We start from the raw sequence: 17,041 nt of genomic DNA on the forward strand, positions 1-17,041 counted from the left end.
GCTTTAGCTCGTGTTTGCAAACACAGCTGATTTCTGATAGGCAAGTCCAAAGAGCAACTGAGCACCCATGAACTCCTCAGGAATATTCAAGGTCCAAAGTGGAAGTGCACATCCAAGCAGAAACACAGAGGCACTGGGCAGTACCAAGTTAATCAAAGGCTGTTACATCTTCCAGATCTTGGGTCAGCTACTGCAGCTGACAAGGAAATGATAATTTCAAAAATTAAAGCACAGAGATTGCAGGGCAGAACACAGGAAAAGCCCTCCCAAGAAATGGCACTGCCCAGGTGCTCCTTGTGCTCACCTCTGGCCGCCACATAAGCAGTAGTTAACTCATCCCCAGCTGCAGCAGTAGCAAATGCTGACATCCACCACAGCATTAACCCATGACCTCGTCAGGAAGAGCTATCACCACTGACAGGCACAGGGCATAGATAAAGCTGCATCAGCAGCCTTGAGGCTATTTGTTTGCAAGCACACAGCAGCAACTAGCCTGCTATTTTTATTTTTTATTAAGGGGTCCTGCATGCACTGCATTGTAAGTTCTTTACTTGGAAAAATACTTTTAGATGAAGCAGTGAAATAACCTCATGCAGCTAATTCATACATGGATATTATTAGGTATATATGAGGCAAATGCCTGGAGGCGTCAGTGGTGGAAGAGGTGAGGTCCTATCAAGGTGACCCTCCAGGGCCAAGTCATTTGTGAAGATGATCATATATATGCTGATAATATTAAATTATGTTGGTAATAAAAACTATCAGCTTGTGTGGGTTTTCCTAAGGATTTGTTCCTTCCCTTCTTCTGCTGAATGTTCTGCTCAAACTGTGCTCTGTTTCTCCACAAACCCGACATTCAGCATGCAGTTACAAAGGGAGAGATCAGGGTAGAGGAGGCAAACCACGTTTCCTGCAGCTCTCAGTGTTTTCTTCATTTCTATCATTTTGCTATCCTGTCCAGAGATGTTATTTATTATTTATTCACTTATTTATTTTGTGTGTGTGTGTGTCAGCTGCTGCTGAAACATGATGGAGAAAAAAAACCCTTCCAGAGCTGGTAAACAAGGGATTAATAACTAACTGAAGCATGTATTAATAGATGACTTACCTTCTGAAAATGCACAGGGCGTTAAAAACTTACGGGACTGAAAACATCTATCGACACCACTGTAGAACTACGGGATTTGCCCTGCATGTCAGGGCCAGCTTGAGGTAAGTGGCCCATGTCCCCAAAACAGGGTCCTTGGGTGACCCCAGGGCTTTTGGTGACCCTGGGAAGCACCGGGGATGGCCCTGGGGAGGTTTCACAACTGACTGAAGCCTGAGCTGTCCCTGGAGAGCAGGGTCCTGCCTTGCTAATTCCAGCCCCCCTGTGAACAGGCCTGGGATGGGGACAGACCCTGATCAAGGGGTTGGGAGCCCATAACGTGAAACTCCTGTGGTGAGGAGGTGTGGGCAGGTTGGGTGATGCAACTTCAACAATAAAGAGATCCTGGTTTCTGAGATGGGGGGAACATGGAGAATATGAGCATTGCTCCGTACCACTCGGCAACCTCGCTCACTGGTAGCTGGGCTGGTTGGGGAGGTGATGTGTTTTGGGTCAGTTTCTGGCACTTTGGAGGCAGCGTGTCCCTTTTGTCGCATGAGCTTTCTGACTCACGGTCGGTGGCCATCCGGCACTCTCTGCACCTTGCCTTACTGGGCTCGAGTCCTGGCACTTGCTCCAGCTGTGCACACTGCATGGCCCCATACAGGCACTAACTGAAGAGAACCAGGCAAGGAAATAAAGTAAAAATCAAGAAAAGGGATGCACAGCCCTTCCCTGCCTCAGTTTCCCCATGGAGAGACTGGGCTGCTCCATGTCCCAGCCCCCCAGGATGAACCACACGGTGGAAAGGCACTCATGGAGCTTGCTGACCCTTCCTCCAGCAGATTTAACCTTAAATTTAAACCTAAACCAGGGCTCGTTCGGTTGAACTCCGAGCTTTTCCCCGCGGCCGTGGAGCCCCCCCTCCGCCCGGCCGCCATTTCCCGGCCCTGCTCCCGCCTCCGCCCCCTCACGGCCCGGGAGCCGTGGCCGAGAAGAGCCGGGTTAAAGGCTGGTTGTTTACCCGCTCTGGAAGGTTTTTTTATCCTTTTGCCTGCTCCTGCGGGGCAGCTCTGAAGGGTAATTGTGTGTGTGTGCGTCGGGGGACGGGTTGGTTGCTTTTGTTTGTTTTGGCAAGGAGGGGAAATGTGGAAGGAACGAAAGCATTCTGCACAAGGTGCTGGGGCTGAAAGCCCTGCAGGCTCAAAGCCCCAAACCTTGCGGATACCTTTATGAAAAAGAAAAAAGGGGATCCTGGAAGTTTGCTGTGCTTGTCATGCATTGAGTTAAATCCTGTCCTTGCTTTCACTATCTTGAACAAAATCAGGCTGCACTAGATGCGTAATCCTTCCCTGCTTTCCTCCACTTTCTCTCTCCTTCTTACTCCCCTCCCTGTTTCCTCCTTTACTGTTTTTTAAAGAGATACATATTTGCTTATTATTTTAAAGCTCCAGCATTTGCACGTAGCCTGCAGGGGACGTCAGGTGCAGGCACGGTGCCTGCTGCAGCAGCGGGGACATGTCCGGGGCAGGGAAACTGACAAGAGGGCTCCTCACAGCCACCTGGGTGCGAACCCCACGCAAAGCTTCCACCACCCACGAAACACCCCACAGCGTTGCCCTCCAGTTGTGTCCACAGGGGAGGTGTCTGGGGGGTCTGCTTGGGTGTTGTTAATGGGGGGGGGGCTGCTCTGGGGTCCTGAGAGCGACTGTGGTGTCCCCCAACAGCACCCATGGAGTACGTCAGCACGAGGGGAGGCTCAGGGGCTGTCGACTTCGAGGGAGCCCTCTTCTCTGGCTACGCTCCTGATGGTGGCCTCTTCATGCCATGGAGCATCCCTTTGCTGGACAGGGCCACCCTGCAGCGCTGGAGCCGCCTCTCCTACCCCGAGCTGGTGAAGGAGCTGTGCTCCCTCTTCATCGCGCCTGAGCTGGTCCCACGGAGCACACTCAACGGTGAGCCTCAACCGGGTGGTGGGAGCTATTAGCAGAGATATGTGTAAGGATCTGGGGGTGTTTGGATGCTGCCACCTGCATTAGCCCCATCTTCTTGCAGCCCCCAGAGGATGGAGCCTGCTGCACCATCACCTGATCTGTTTTCTGCCCTGTTTTCCCTCGCCTTCCTGGGGCTTGTTACCTTCTGGACAAGGTGTTCTCTATGTGCTGATGGAGACTGTGGTGACTGCAGCAGCAGTGGCTGGTGCTGTGGCACTGCTGACTGCTGGGGAACTCTGCTGTGCTGGCTCCAGACCTGATATCCCATCAGGGTTTTCTGCTGCTCCACGCTTTGTAATGTTTTCAAGCCATCCCTTCCACCAGAGGGCAGCTACAACCTCTGTCTCAACGGTGTGCTGTAATAAAACTTGGGTTTCCTTTATTTTATGTTTTAATGCAGTTTGCTTTGATTGTGTCAGGTTTTCCCTGGGGGTACTCACTGTAGAGCTGCTGAAGGCAAAAGAGCATACCTGTTTTCCTCCTAACAGCTAAGAATAACTTGTTGGATATCTGTCACCTCTCCAGCACCTGAGAGTCTTTCGCTTTGCAGAAAGCTTCCCAGGAGCATAAAGAGCACAGACACGGGAAGCCATTGATCAAAAAAAGTAGTTCTCTACCTAGCATGACATCCCCATTAATCCTTTTCCCTCTAGATCTGATTGACAGGGCCTTCAGCAGATTCAGACACAAGGATGTTGTCCATATGTCCAGGCTGAAAGATGGGCTGAATGTTCTGGAGCTCTGGCATGGGGTTACTTATGCTTTTAAGGATCTGTCCTTGTCCTGCACTGGGCAGTTTTTACAGTACTTCTTGGAGAAAAAGCAGAAGCACATTACTATTCTGGTGGGTGAGTATTCCTCTTTGTGGGAGGTAAAACTTCTGGGCAGGTCTTTACCTTGAGAGCCATCATCCCACGGCCCACCACATAGATGCCCCAGGGTGGTACTGCCTCGTGGGTGGCTGGTGAGCGATCTCCAGCCAATGCCAGAGAAGCTCCTCTAACCAAAACCATCTCATGGAGCATCTCTGCATCTTTTTCTTAAAGTGTGGTGATGCAGGTTTGACTGATGTCTCAATGTTTGCTTTTCTTGGTTCTCTGCTGCTTTGAAACAGGGACTTCAGGGGACACAGGGAGCTCGGCCATTGAGAGTGTGAGAGGTCAGCAGAACATGGACATCTTTGTTCTGCTGCCCAAAGGGCTCTGCACGCAGATACAGGAACTTCAGATGACCACTGTCATTGAAGACAACGTCCATGTCTTTGCTGGTTGGTATTGCTGTTGGACTGTCTGTGTTGTGGCCCTGATATGTTGAAACCGTGGCCCTGAAAGTCTCCGGGGTCTGCAGTTTTTGCAGCTGCAGCCAGCCAGGTCACTTCTATTGTGGTCACTGTGCCCAGATGTCTGGCTAACAGGAACTCTTAGCACATGTCCCCAGTTTGATGGTCAAGTGGTTCAAGGCTTCCTTTTCTCCCAGCCTCAGATTAGAGCTGTCTCAATGCAGGTGTTTGGTGTTTAGCTGCATTGGGTTCAACACCATTTCTTGGAACTAAAGGGATCGAAGGTGACCCCTTCCCTCTTCCCTCACCTTCATGGGTGAATCACACCCCTAACTGTGCCCTCCCCGTGGATCACCATGGAGGGCTTGGGCTGTCCCATGAACTTTTCCATTCAGCCATGGAATGGAACATCTCACAGGAGATGCAGGCATTTGCCTTCCTAACAAATACGTACCGATGTAAGCAAGAGACTACAGTGTGATATCTGCAGCTGGTAGGGACTGAGAATCTATGTGAAAACCAGAAGCTGGATGGTGTCCACACTGTGGCACTGAAACCCTGGTTCATACAGCCCCTGAGACAGACAGCTCAGGACACCCCTGGCTGCAGCAAACCCCATGGCTTGGGTCTGGTCTTACTTCTGAGCAGAAATGCTTTGTGCCTGATGCGCTGATATCAGTAGATCTAATCTTTCCTTTCTTTTTCTGACAGCTCATGGGAACTCCGATCAAATCGATGAGCTGATCAAGGAACTGTTCGCTGATGTCGATTTTTCCAGAAAATACAATCTGATGAGCTTGAATTCGGTCAATTGGTCAAGGATTATGGTGCAGATTGCTCACCACTTCTATGCTTACTTTCAGTGTGCCCCGTCCCTGGATACCACCCCGCTGCCAGTGGTAGAAATTGTTGTGCCAACAGGAGGAGGAGGAAATATCACAGGTGAAGGGAAAAAAGATAGGTTAGATAGGGAAGAGAGAGTGTTCTGTGACCTATGGACTAAAAGCACTTTGCAAATGCTGGGTATTGCTGTTTATTAAAACACCCACTCACTGGTAGGATTTCTTCAGAAGCCCTTACATTTATTACTCATGTATGGTTATTACTCATTCAGGTGTCGCTGATGATTTGCAAGGTGCAGAAAATCCCAAACCACCCCTTGAAGGTGACCATAGCTATCTTGAGGATGCACACATTAGAAGAGGGTAGAATGTGTTTGGTCCAGAAAAGAGGAAAAATACTGCAGCTCCTGTTCCCTAAGTAAAAGTTAAACAGAGGTGTGGAGTCCTGCCTGGTCCTACTCTGGTTTAGAGGGTAGTGCACAGTCAAGGGAACCACTCCTAATTGCATAATCTGACCTTTTAAATTCGAGTTCTTGATTGCCCCCATTCTGAAATGGGTGCACAACAGTTTTACTAAAGCATTGAAGGATTTGATGCGTTCAACTGCATTCGGTATATTTCCAGGCCACCCCTCAGAGGCAGCATTAATAGGCTGCAAGAACCCCACAACTTCATCTCTCTTGCTTGAATGGCAGATGCCTGATCTCTCAGTCCTCTGCTCATCCATCTTCAAACCTGGTGATTTTTCTGGGCTGGTTTGTTAGGAGCTTTGTGTCCCAGGATTTTATATTCCGGGGTTCTACCAAAGCATTTAAGATAGGTGTCTGGGAGATTATTAGGGTCTGTTGTTTGTGGCTACTTCTGAACTAGATGCCCAATCAATTTATACAGTGACTTCTTCATTAAATCTCCTTTGAATGTTTCTTTGACAAATGCATTTTTTCACTTTTTTTTAAGCTGGCTGTATTGCCCAGAAGATGGGTCTTCCGATTCAACTGGTTGCTGTGGTTAACAGCAACGACATCATTCACAGGGCTGTTCAGCATGGAGATTTCTCAGCATCAGAGCACGTGAAGGCTACATTAGCATCAGCCATGGATATCCAGGTACATAATGAATTGGTACAAATGGGAAAATACTGAACATTAAATATTTTCATGTTTTTTTTCCTTGTACTTTGTTATCCGTGGTTTATAAGACCATAATTCTGCCACTGGCAATGCCTCTCAGTGATGCATTGAGAGCTGTGACTCATACTGAGCGTTTATGCTGCAGACTGATGAGCTGGAATACACCACCTTACTTTTCAGGGCTTGACTTTGTAATCTTCCTTGTTCAGTGCTGGGTTTCTAGGGGTTCATTGTGTAAGCTTAGAGGGCAATTTGCGCAAAAGCTCTGTGACAAATATATATATGAAAATCCTGTCACGTTCCACGGGTTCTGTTGGTGCTTCTGAAAGGCTCTGCCAAGAGCAAGAGAAGAGACTGGAAGGGAGGTATACTAGCCCAGGAGAAATGCCTCATCTGTGGCTGTCTGCAATTTGTGCACAGCAGAACAAGTCCCAGCAGGCAAAGGCATCAGAAATGAAAAGTCATGGAGGGACAGAAAGCAAATGCCTGGAAGCAAATACCAGCAAATAATAACAGCAAATACTCTTTTATACCTATCCTGTGATCCATGGGGATTGGATCTGCTTCCAAACAAGTGACCAAGGTCTGAAATACTTGGTGTTTTATCACCGTGGCCTTAAGCTACTTGGATTTTCCAAAAGCCATTCAAACACACTGGGAGGACCTGGGAGCCTGGAAGAACTGCCATGCTTTGCAGAGAATTGGTTATTGTGCCCCTATCACTGGACTACTGTGGCCTACAGCTTGAATTTCATCCTGAGGCATGAGTTTGTGGGGTTTTTCAGATCTCGAAGGATGGTTGGGCTCCTCTCTTGCCATATGTTGGGGGTCGTAAGGGGAGGTGGCTGGGTGAGGTGAAGTGCAGAGGTCCCCAGAAAGCTGAACAGCTCTATTCCTCTGCCTGTCCTTCTCCAAAGCTGCATGGGATGTCATTTTCAGCTCATGTCTGAAACATCCATGCAAACTTTTCCATAACTCAGCACATCATGAGGTAGTTTATGCTGGAGCGGACCTCAGGTGGTCTCTATCTGGGACCTGCTCAAAGCAGGGTCAGCTCTGAGATCAGACCAGGTTGCTTGGGGTTTTGTCCTTCTGTGTGTTGGGAACCTTCAAGGAAGGAGGCTACACAACCTCTTTGGTCGCCTCTTCTGTGGACTAAGCTAAAGCATGAAAACTTTCTGGTTAGTCGCTAATTGGAAAGGTGAAGCAGAGAGTAGAGTGTGGATGACCCTTTTAAGGAGCAATTCCAGGAGAATCGCAGAAGATCTTGGGTCTTTGCAGCACCTGAAGCCAATCAGTGCTGGTCAAGGCTCCCACTGGTGTCTCAGCCCAGCTTGACTTACTAGAGTTTGTGTAGAAATCTTTAGTGAAAATCACAGGCTGGTACAAATGGAGGGTGAAGGGTAGGTTCTGGATGTGGGAGTAGCAGAAGGAAGGAGGGAAGAAGGGACAGCAGGAGGACGATGCTGAAGGCACCCCTGGTAGCGGGTCATCAAAGTCCTAGCGTGCTGACATGTAGCTTCTCAGGACACCCAGGTCAGGAAGCAGACGACAGCCCAAACCAGGGGACAGCCTAAAGCAAAGGGCAGGCTACACCCAGGCAACAGTGAAGATTACAGGCTGAAGGCACTGGGAGATAATGGTGGGAAGATGAAGAACAGGAATGGAGCCCTAAGCCACCCTGATAAGGACACAGAAGGCTGAGTAAGTCCTAATCACTCGCAAGGTAGGACAGGATGGAGAGACAGAAGGTCACAGGTGCTGTCAGCTCTGAAAAGGTGTAAAGAACCCGTCCAAAACCAGCACTTGGCTGCAGCCTAGGAACAACCCCAGAGACATGATGAGGACACAGTCTGGTGTCCCTTGTCCTGCTGTCCCTTCAAGATGTTTCAGCAAAGCCACTTGGATGAATGTTTCTTGGTGCTTGTGAGCATGTGGGAAGGAGAGGGGGAGCACTTAAACTTGTTCAGGACCCTCCTGAATGGCCTTGCACTGAGTTTTGCTGCAGTGTCGCAACACTGGTTGCTACATAGCCATACAGACCTGTCAGGCCCTATATGTGCCTTACATGTTCATAAAGATTATCGGTCAGCCCCGCAGGGAGCTGAGTGTCTCATTAAGTCCCATAGGAGCTGTGTGATTCATAGCAGCCTCTGCAACACTAAGTAAACAGCTGGATATTTCTGGTTCTCGAATGCATAGTGTGTTATTAGCTTCCTTTCCTCAAGGTGATTATACACATGTGGTCTTGCCATCAATTTATCAGTTGTCCCCTCGTTAATTTTTTTTTTTGACCTGATGGTCACTGCCAGACTGCTCTGACAGGTCAGAGGTCTGAAGGATATCGAGTTCCCAGTGACGAGGCTTGGGGGATGTAGCTGTGCAGGGAGAGGATGCAAAGCCCAGGGAGAAGACGCAAGCCTCCAAGAAAAAGGTAGCAATAGGATCTCAACCCTAATTAGACATCAGAGAATCCACACAGCTCCTCTCCCTCAGACAGACAGGCACGTTTCCATACTCACATACTGCCTTGTCATCCCAGGAGCCTTGCAATGTGGAGCGGATCCTCTGGCTGCTCTCAGGCTGTGACAGCCACCTGACGAAAACGCTAATGGAACAATTCACCGCGTCGAAAAGCCTGAAGCTGCCGGAGGATCTGCACAGGAAGGTCAGTCCTCGTGCCCCTGCCTCTGCGTGTAAGGAGAGTTACTCTTGTCAGTTGTTTTGAACTAATTTTCAGAATTAAAAAAAGTCACGTTGGAAAGTTTCCAACCTAAAGAGGGAGTGTTAAGACAGAAGAGCTTTATATCAGTGCATGTGCATGGAGATGTTAATAAAAAGATGGTCTTTATTTATTTATTTTTCTCTTAAAAGAAACCTCTTCTGTATAAAAATAATTAACAAAACACCTACAATCCTTTAGGTAGGATATGAAGCCGCCACCCCTTCCTTGGCCACGCCAGTGCCAGTGTTAGCTGTGTATCAAGGCAGGCCTCGCTGGACTGGGCAGTGGGTGCTGGCACAAACTGAGCGTGGTGTTGGGGAAAGGGTCTGCTGGGTCCACGATTCAGCACTGATGTTGCAGTGAATGGGACCACAAGCACAAAGCAGAGTGAAATACAAGAGGAAGGTGAATGTTTGAATTGTGAGGCTCTTTAGGCCAGATACAAATTTCTACCTTGTCCTACCTAATGCGTGCTGTCCCCGGTGCAGTGTCCTTTGTGCAGTGCGTGGGTCTGCTTGCATGGCAGAAAAAGAGTATTAAAAAATACCTCACTGCATTACGCAAATAAAGATGCAATATTTACAATATACATGCGAAATAACATAAACATACATTATTATAAAATTGGGAGGGGGGCATTTTCCAGCAGCACCTTTCCCCACCTGCAGCAGCCACCCCTTTTCTTTATGCCCTGAGGGAACCCCCACTCCAATTGCTGCCTCTAGCCTCCCTAATTCTGCTTTGCTGGGTGCCCAAGGCATCAGCTTCATAGAGGGGAGTGTGCGTGGTGTTGATGCCCAGTTCAAATTTGTTTCCCTTCCTTCAGCTCTCCGAGACTCTGCGCTCAAGCTCGGCATCTGATGAGGACATCGTGCGAGCCATGCAGCGCTGCTGGGAGGAGAACCAGTGCCTGCTGTGCCCCCACACAGCTGTGGCTGCTCACTACCACTACTCACAGCTGGACAACTGTGCCAGCAGGTAGGGACCTGTGTGGGGACAGCCACGGTCAGGCATGTTAGGGACCAGAGCATCTTCCCCACTTGTTCCTCTTGAACCTCCAGCTTGGGGCTGTGTTGCATCAAAAGCTTTCTTGCTTTTCTTTCCTTTTCAGCACACCCAGATGTTGCTTAGCGTCAGCCTCCGCTGCCAAATTTCAGGATGCCGTGCTGCGAGCGGGCCTGGTTCCCCAGCTTCCTCCCGAAATCACCGCCCTGACGGTGATGGAGACCCGGTCCACTGCCCTGCAGCGGGGGGAGGACTGGGCACAAGTGCTCCGGGACCGCATCGCAGCCGTGGTGCAGCGCTGGGAGGCACGGCGGGATGGGTCAGCTCCAGTGGGAGTTGGTGGGCAGGTTGTCACATAGAGCTGAGCTCTGGAGATGTGGCTGGTGATGCCTCCCAGGGCTTGTTCTCCGTTCCCAGGAATTTTTGCTCCTGTATTACACTGGGTGAAGAGCCTACACTCTCCATACAATGAATTATTTACAGAACATACTTTGCCACTGAATTATATAGACTGTTTCGCAAATTTCTCAGAAAATAGCTCTGTAATTATAATTAAAATTATCCACAATCATCACCTTCCTGAACATTACTCAGTGACCCTGAACATCTTGTTCAAGACCCACCTGGCAAGGTGTCACTGCCGAGCCTTCGTGGTTTTCTCCTGAGCAGCCTCTTGGTGGAAGTAACACATGCTTTCTGTTTCAGTAAACACTGGAGGTGAGCTGTGGGCATTACATCAATTAATTATATCAGTCTCCGAGGAGAGATGTCCCATAGGAGCCTCCTGGGCACTGTGGGGACCATTGGTCCTGCAAAACATGGGGTTTTGAAGCTGCAGCTCTGTGCTGGCCTTGGGAATAAGATGCTTGCTGTGGCCTTCAAAGGGACTTTCTGTAAAACAGATGACATCATGGAGTTGGACTGAGATAGGCACTTTCTTGGGGCTGGGAGAGCTGTATCCTGCTCAGTAATGTTGTGCTGAATTACGAGGTGTGTGTTTACACTTTGGAGAGGAGGCTGATGTACCACTTGTGGAGCTTTTCACTTTCCAAAGCTCGTGCAAAAACTTAAATGCTCAGTGCAAGCGTGAAGGGCAGAAGCGGGTGGCTTTTGGGTAAAGTGGATGAGAAGGAAGTGTGGGACCAGTGAGCTAAGCTGGAATTGACCTCGCAGCAGCGCACACCTTGCAAGGCAATGCGCTGGCCTTGGGTTTGCTTGTGTTTCATAGCCCAGCAGTGTTCAGAGGGGGAAATGTGCCATAGCTGCTGGAAGCAAATCCAGGGCTGGAGTGGATCTGCTTTCAGGGGTCATCCCTGATCAAGGAAACTTAATATAATAGCGTTAAATAGTAGGTGTTGTCCCTGGGTGTGGTTATTTTAGGGGTGTCAGCCACCAGAGCTGCTTTTTGGTGCTGTATCTTCCAGCTTTGGGTCCAAGTACTGCTGCAGGTTCTTCCCAGGCAACTTCCACTGAAACAAATAGGAAATGGGAAATTCCCCTTATCTTCAGACTGAAACTTCTGGTCTTTCAATACCACGTTCCCATCGTACACATACAAATATATAAATACCTTGTGTGGGAGCTGCCTCCACAAGTCATGCATCTGGCAGGAATCTCTTGTGCCTAAAAAGGGAAAAAAAAAGATGGGAATAATTACACCGGGGGGGGAAAAATCCCCTTTTGCCATCAAAAAAAAAAAAATCCCCTTTGACATCAAAGGAAGTCCTGTAATGGGAGGGTTAATTTGAAGGTTTAGTGGCATGTAGCGGGGTAAAAGTGAATGCTGTGAAGTGAATCAGCACGGGGTTTTGCAGAATGTGCGGGGAGCTTTGCCTGGGCTGTGAGCCGCCGTGCTGGCACCCGGGCTGCCTTTTCCTCTGCCCCTTGGCTCAGCCCGATGCTCCCTTCCCCATGAAACCCTGCGGGAGGGAAGGCACCGTGCCTCTGCTGAGGCATCCCCCATCCCAAAAACGAGGTCCTTTCTTTTTGCTGCAGGAACCAGCTTACTTAAAGATAACGCAAGAAGGACAGCAAAACGCGTCTTATTTGAGAAACAACGCAGCATCACCCTTGCTTCTAACGATGACTTGGCCTGGAGGCTGTGCAGCAAGTCACTATAAATGACATTGGTGAAGGTGAGAACCCCCCCATCCCATCCCAGCCCCGCGGTCAGCTGCTCCTTGCGTTCTGCTGCACGTTATTCTAGTCGGACTCCACTGCCTTGTGTAGTTGCCTCCCCAAATCTTGCGGTTCTCGGACAGGGCCAGCTGCCCGGCTGTAATTTAGCTCTTAATCATAGCTTTAGACACCCCATGAGGGGGGAGAGGCTTGAAATTGCAGGCAGCTCCGCATCCAAGCGAAAGGTTGCAAATCCGGCCGGCCGGGAGCAGCGGGAAGGACGGGGCGAGGGGGGCCGGGCTTGCATCCCACCAAAGCCTGGTGTCTTTGCGAGCAGAAATGGAGCAGCGAGAGGCGAGCGTGTCCCCTCGCTCCTCTCCCATCCCTGAAACATCCAGCTGGGGACCAGGTCCTGGGTGGGAGGTGGAAGGGGGCTTCATTCCTAAATACCCTCTAGGGTGGGGGTGCAGTTCCAGCTATTTTGAGGGCAGGACGCTCCAAAACCTCTCTTAGGGCTCTGGAGGCAGGAAAAGCCTGTTCATCTGTGGATGGAGGGGGAAGGCGCAGCGTGCAGGGATGCTGCACCCCTGCAGAGGGCAATGCGCTGCCACTCAGCACGGTCCTGCTGTGGGGACAGGCTGGGGACAGCTCCCGGCAGGTCCCATGGGCTGCTTGGGGAACTTGGTGCTCCCTTACTGGGGTTTTTACACCTGTTTTGGACCCAAAATGGGTGCTCGGAGCTTAGCTCGCTCCTCCTTGATCTCTGGCTGAGTGGCAGAAAAGCGGATGCTGCTGGCTTGGTGGTGCCTCCTCACCCACCTTGAGAGGTGCCGAGAGCAGCTCAATGTGCTCCTTGGCATGGCAAGACATCATTTCTGTGCCATCCAGAGCTGTGCGCAAATCCAGGCCAGACCTGTGAAATAATTCATCTCATACCTTAGCCGCTCACCCTGATTTCCAGCAAAAACACCAGTTTCAAGTCCCACACCCTGAGCAGACCTGACCTATGAGTCCAAGGAGACGACGATGCCCACAGGTCTGCCGTCATCCTCCAGGGGGACCAAGAGTCTCACCGGGGATGATCACCAGAGACTGGGACACACAAGGGAGATGCCTGGGACAACTGCTCCTAAACCGTGTGTACCTCATGGGGAGAGGAAGCGTGTTGGGATGGAGTTGTGATCCATCTCTCCAACCATTAATGGTGCCATTAGAAGTGCTATTAATTAATCAGGGACATGGGACAACAGGCTGCTTGTAGGGCTGGCTGAGCTAAAACGAGGGATGATACGCAAGTCCACAAAGGGCTGAGGATGGGGATGCTATTTCCCACAAACAGAGCAGTCCAGCCTCTGTCCATCCCCATCCACCAGCTCATGGGCCCCTACCCCGTTCCTCCCGCACACGGGGCTGATTTTGGGGCATTTCCGCAGCCGAACGGGGCGTCACGTCCTCCCCCAGCGTTCCCTTTATGGGCTGGAGGGAGGAGCCCGCAGTGCGGTGAATTAGAAGCCAATTCTTTAAAACAGCATTCTGAAGGTTTGGGAGTTGAATTATTATTTATAATACCCTGGGGGCGCTGTGTAATTTATGGACAGGTATGAAGACAAGTAGGCGCTCAGACATGGGGATGAGCCCGGTGTAAATGCCGAGATAGAAAGATAGATAGATGGATAGATGGAGATAAGCTTCTTGGCCAGGAGAGCTGGAGATTGAAAGGCCTCCTCCTATAGATCTCGGCTGTCCTAGGGTAATAGCTACTATACCAGTACTCCCACTCCGTAGAAAGTCATCTCAAATCTGGTGCAAATGGTTTGTTTACTCTTTTTTTTTTTTTTTCCTTAAATTAATTTATCCCGAGTGCAAGAAAAAAAAAAGGTTGCTTTGTTGTTGCAATTTGCTGCTAGGCATTCCTATGTGTGCTAATGATAAGTATTAATTAAATAGCTTGCTGTTGTCTTTTAAATGCAGTTCTTTCAGGCTGTAATTAAACACAGACACCCAGCCCTTTCTGTCTGCATAGAAAGAGGCAGGCAGGCCTCCGGAGCTCTGCACTTCTTTCCTTGTAGCAGGAGAGAAGTGGAAAATGAGGCAAAACCAGTTTCCACTGAAAACTCACCACCCTGTGCATGTCCTTCACGGGGAAAGCAACCAGCTAAAGGAAATTAAAGGAATGCGACTTCCAAGATACCAGCCCTGCAATCAAAGTAAGTTTAAATGCCCTTAAGATTTTCCAGCTTCATACATTTTAAAGGCGGAGGAGATGGCTTTGCTTGATCTCTGGTGCAAGGCAGGCTGCTGAATACCACGCTGCCGTGTTCATCGAGCCCAGCAACTTGTTGGCTTGTGAACATCTTGATGTGAAGATCTGGAGATAAGAGTCCATCCCTCCTACTCGCTCGGTAGTTTTTTTTCACCCTTGCTGTGAAGGAGCAGGCACTGGTGTAAGTCCCCGTCCTGGTGCTGCTCCTGTGGTCAGTATTGATCTCGCAGCTTGGGGTGCTGGGGAAACCCTCTCGCCTCCCCAGCCTCAGCTAGAAACTCAATGCAAACACCCTGAAAAAAGCAATTAAAAAGTCAGATGCTCACAGGAGAGAAGGCAACCCCCAAATAAAACTCTCAAACCATCCGCGATGCTGAACCGCACCTTCTAATATTATCGCTGCCCTTAAAGGCTTTGCTCACCTAAGATGCTGCTGCTCATCAATACACACAGATGAGGGGATGAGGACACAAGCCATGGGGCCAGAGGGAGCCTGAAGCTGTGCAGCACAGACAGCGGGGAAGATGCAGCAGCTGCACGTGTGTATTTGTATGGAGGCAATCACAAGAGGCTGTGATTGTGTCATTTATAACCCGAGGTCTGTAACCCCCGTATAACAAACCTGCAGGTAGTGTGTGACAGCCACACCGCCTGCCTGCAAAGGCATTCCCAGTTTGGGATGGTGATGCTCCTCCACCCTGACAGCTCCCATCCTTTCCAAAAAGCAACCACAACCCTTTTGGGTGCCAAGACTGACTTTTTGCAGCTGGGTGAAGCCAAGGCTGGATTTGCCATGTGCTTTTCTGTGTCCCCAGCCCCACAGCTTGGTCTGCCCCGAGGTTTCGATGCCTCTGGACAGGCACAGGATGGGATCTGGAGACACAGGGCTCTGTAGAAGACTTTTCCTGATTACTTGCATTTTAGGAAGGAAGGAGAGAGAAAAAAAAATGAAAGGAGAAAGAAAAGCTAGCTTGCATTTAGAAATTATATATTTCATTGAAAAGGAATTTGGATTTGTTTGGGTTGTAATAAAAAAAAAAATTCCACCAAAAATAAGCTGGTTTTGATAAGAAAATTAAAAATACAATCTGAGCCTTCCCTTCCCCCCCCGCCACCCCGTCCAATCTACTTTTAAGCTCCAGTGACTCACTTTTAGTCAAAAGGGATACAATTATGTTTAATCTTTGGGAAAGTAAGCAAAGTGGATTGTTTAGAAATTTTGGAAATGTTAGAAATCTTTACAACACCGCATCCAGCAAAAGCAGCACCTCGTCTTGAATGATATTTTACTTCCTCAAGTCCACAATATCTGACTGGGAGAAAGGGTGATGGGGGGAAAAATGGTGGGGCGTTGCTGGAACAAGGGGGCTGGTGAAGAGAGGAGGTGGACTGGAGAATTAAAATCACCTGGCTCCGGGAGGGTGATGCTTTCGGAAAAACTGAAAAAAAAAAATGATTAAAAAGATAGAGTAGGAGTGGTGAGCACAGGAGGACAGAGGTATTTCACGTGATTCTGCACTCTCCATCTCCTTGCATTTGCTTTACAGCCTGGGTGTTAGCACGTGAGCATGAAACATCAGCGGGACGCTGCTCTCAGGGATGGGAGAGGCAGAAGGAGGACGTGTGTGAATGCAGCGCTATTGGGGTATGCCGTGGTCGGAGCAGGACCTAACCATCCTAGACCCCATCTCGACATGGAAAAATGGCATTTTCTCCACCAAAGTTTACAAGCAGAGCTTTTAGCAAAAGCCAGGATGGCAATGGGGCCCTTTGCTGCAGCGGGGATCCCTCCTGCTGCCTGTGGCACTGCTCGGGTTCCGTCCCCAGCTCCCCACGGGGCGCAGCCATCCCAGCCTCCGGGATGCTCACGGGGATTAGCCGTGCTGTGCCCCCTCAGCTCATCACATGTGTCCAGGAGTCTTAATTGTTGCCTTTAAGATAATTACAGGCTGGAGGCAGCGAGCAGGAAGAGCCCTGTGGATTCGCACCAGGGCTTGAGCGCACCGTTGTGCACGGTACAGGAGATTTGCCCCAGAGCAAGTGGGGTACCCCACGGAGAGCACCCCCCAGCCTGGGGGCAGGGTTAAATCCCTTTGCAGGTTTGTTCCCGAGCCAAGCTGTCACTTCCCAGCCTACCAACTGGTCAGGGTGGGCAGCTGCAAGGGGCGAGGGCACCTTCGCTCAGCCCCAGCACTCCCAGTGAGGTGAACCATACAATTTTTCTTTTTCAAGGAAATTATGGTTAATCCTCGTCCATTTCTGGCTATCTATCCTCCACGGCTGGAGAAACCCTCTCGCTGATTTTTAAGGGAAGCAACCTGCTTGGTTTTGAGATCTCTAGCCAGTGTGAAACCCAGCAAGGGGCTCTTGTCCTCACATTTGTAGTAGACACTATATTTTAAAATGACGATGAGATTTCAGCCAAAGACAAGAACTTGCTCTCCTTCAGGCTGCTGATTGCAGGGTGCCTCGTGGCACCGTTTTGGGGACCTGCTTAGCACTTGTAGAGCTCCAGCTGTGGGCCCTGTGCTGGATCTAAAACCCACCCAGAGCCAAATCATCCTGAGGGGCTCCCGAAGGAAGGGCCATTCACTGCCC

General features: G+C 49.8%; 1 protein-coding gene across 5 annotated transcripts; it reads left to right on the forward strand.

Annotated features, from left to right (window-relative positions):
* Positions 1–538: 538 nt before the first annotated feature.
* On the forward strand, positions 539–10,627 carry THNSL2 (threonine synthase like 2). Of its 5 annotated transcripts, XM_035326157.1 has the most exons (10): positions 539–664; positions 1,126–1,212; positions 2,815–3,042; positions 3,735–3,929; positions 4,196–4,348; positions 5,072–5,302; positions 6,160–6,308; positions 8,875–9,000; positions 9,884–10,035; positions 10,169–10,627. In XM_035326157.1, exons 3-10 carry the CDS (start codon positions 2,820–2,822, stop codon positions 10,419–10,421), a joined length of 1,482 nt encoding a protein of 493 aa, XP_035182048.1. In that variant the 5' UTR covers positions 539–664; positions 1,126–1,212; positions 2,815–2,819; the 3' UTR covers positions 10,422–10,627. The 5 variants fall into 5 exon arrangements, with proteins under 5 accessions (XP_035182048.1, XP_035182047.1, XP_035182046.1 ...); XM_035326156.1 differs by lacking the exon at positions 539–664 and having other exon boundaries at positions 1,033–1,212; XM_035326155.1 differs by lacking the exons at positions 539–664; positions 1,126–1,212 and adding an exon at positions 2,031–2,167.
* Positions 10,628–17,041: the final 6,414 nt, after the last annotated feature.

The sequence above is a fragment of the Oxyura jamaicensis genome, chromosome 4, assembly GCF_011077185.1.
Source record: "Oxyura jamaicensis isolate SHBP4307 breed ruddy duck chromosome 4, BPBGC_Ojam_1.0, whole genome shotgun sequence".
Lineage (NCBI taxonomy): Eukaryota > Metazoa > Chordata > Aves > Anseriformes > Anatidae > Oxyura > Oxyura jamaicensis.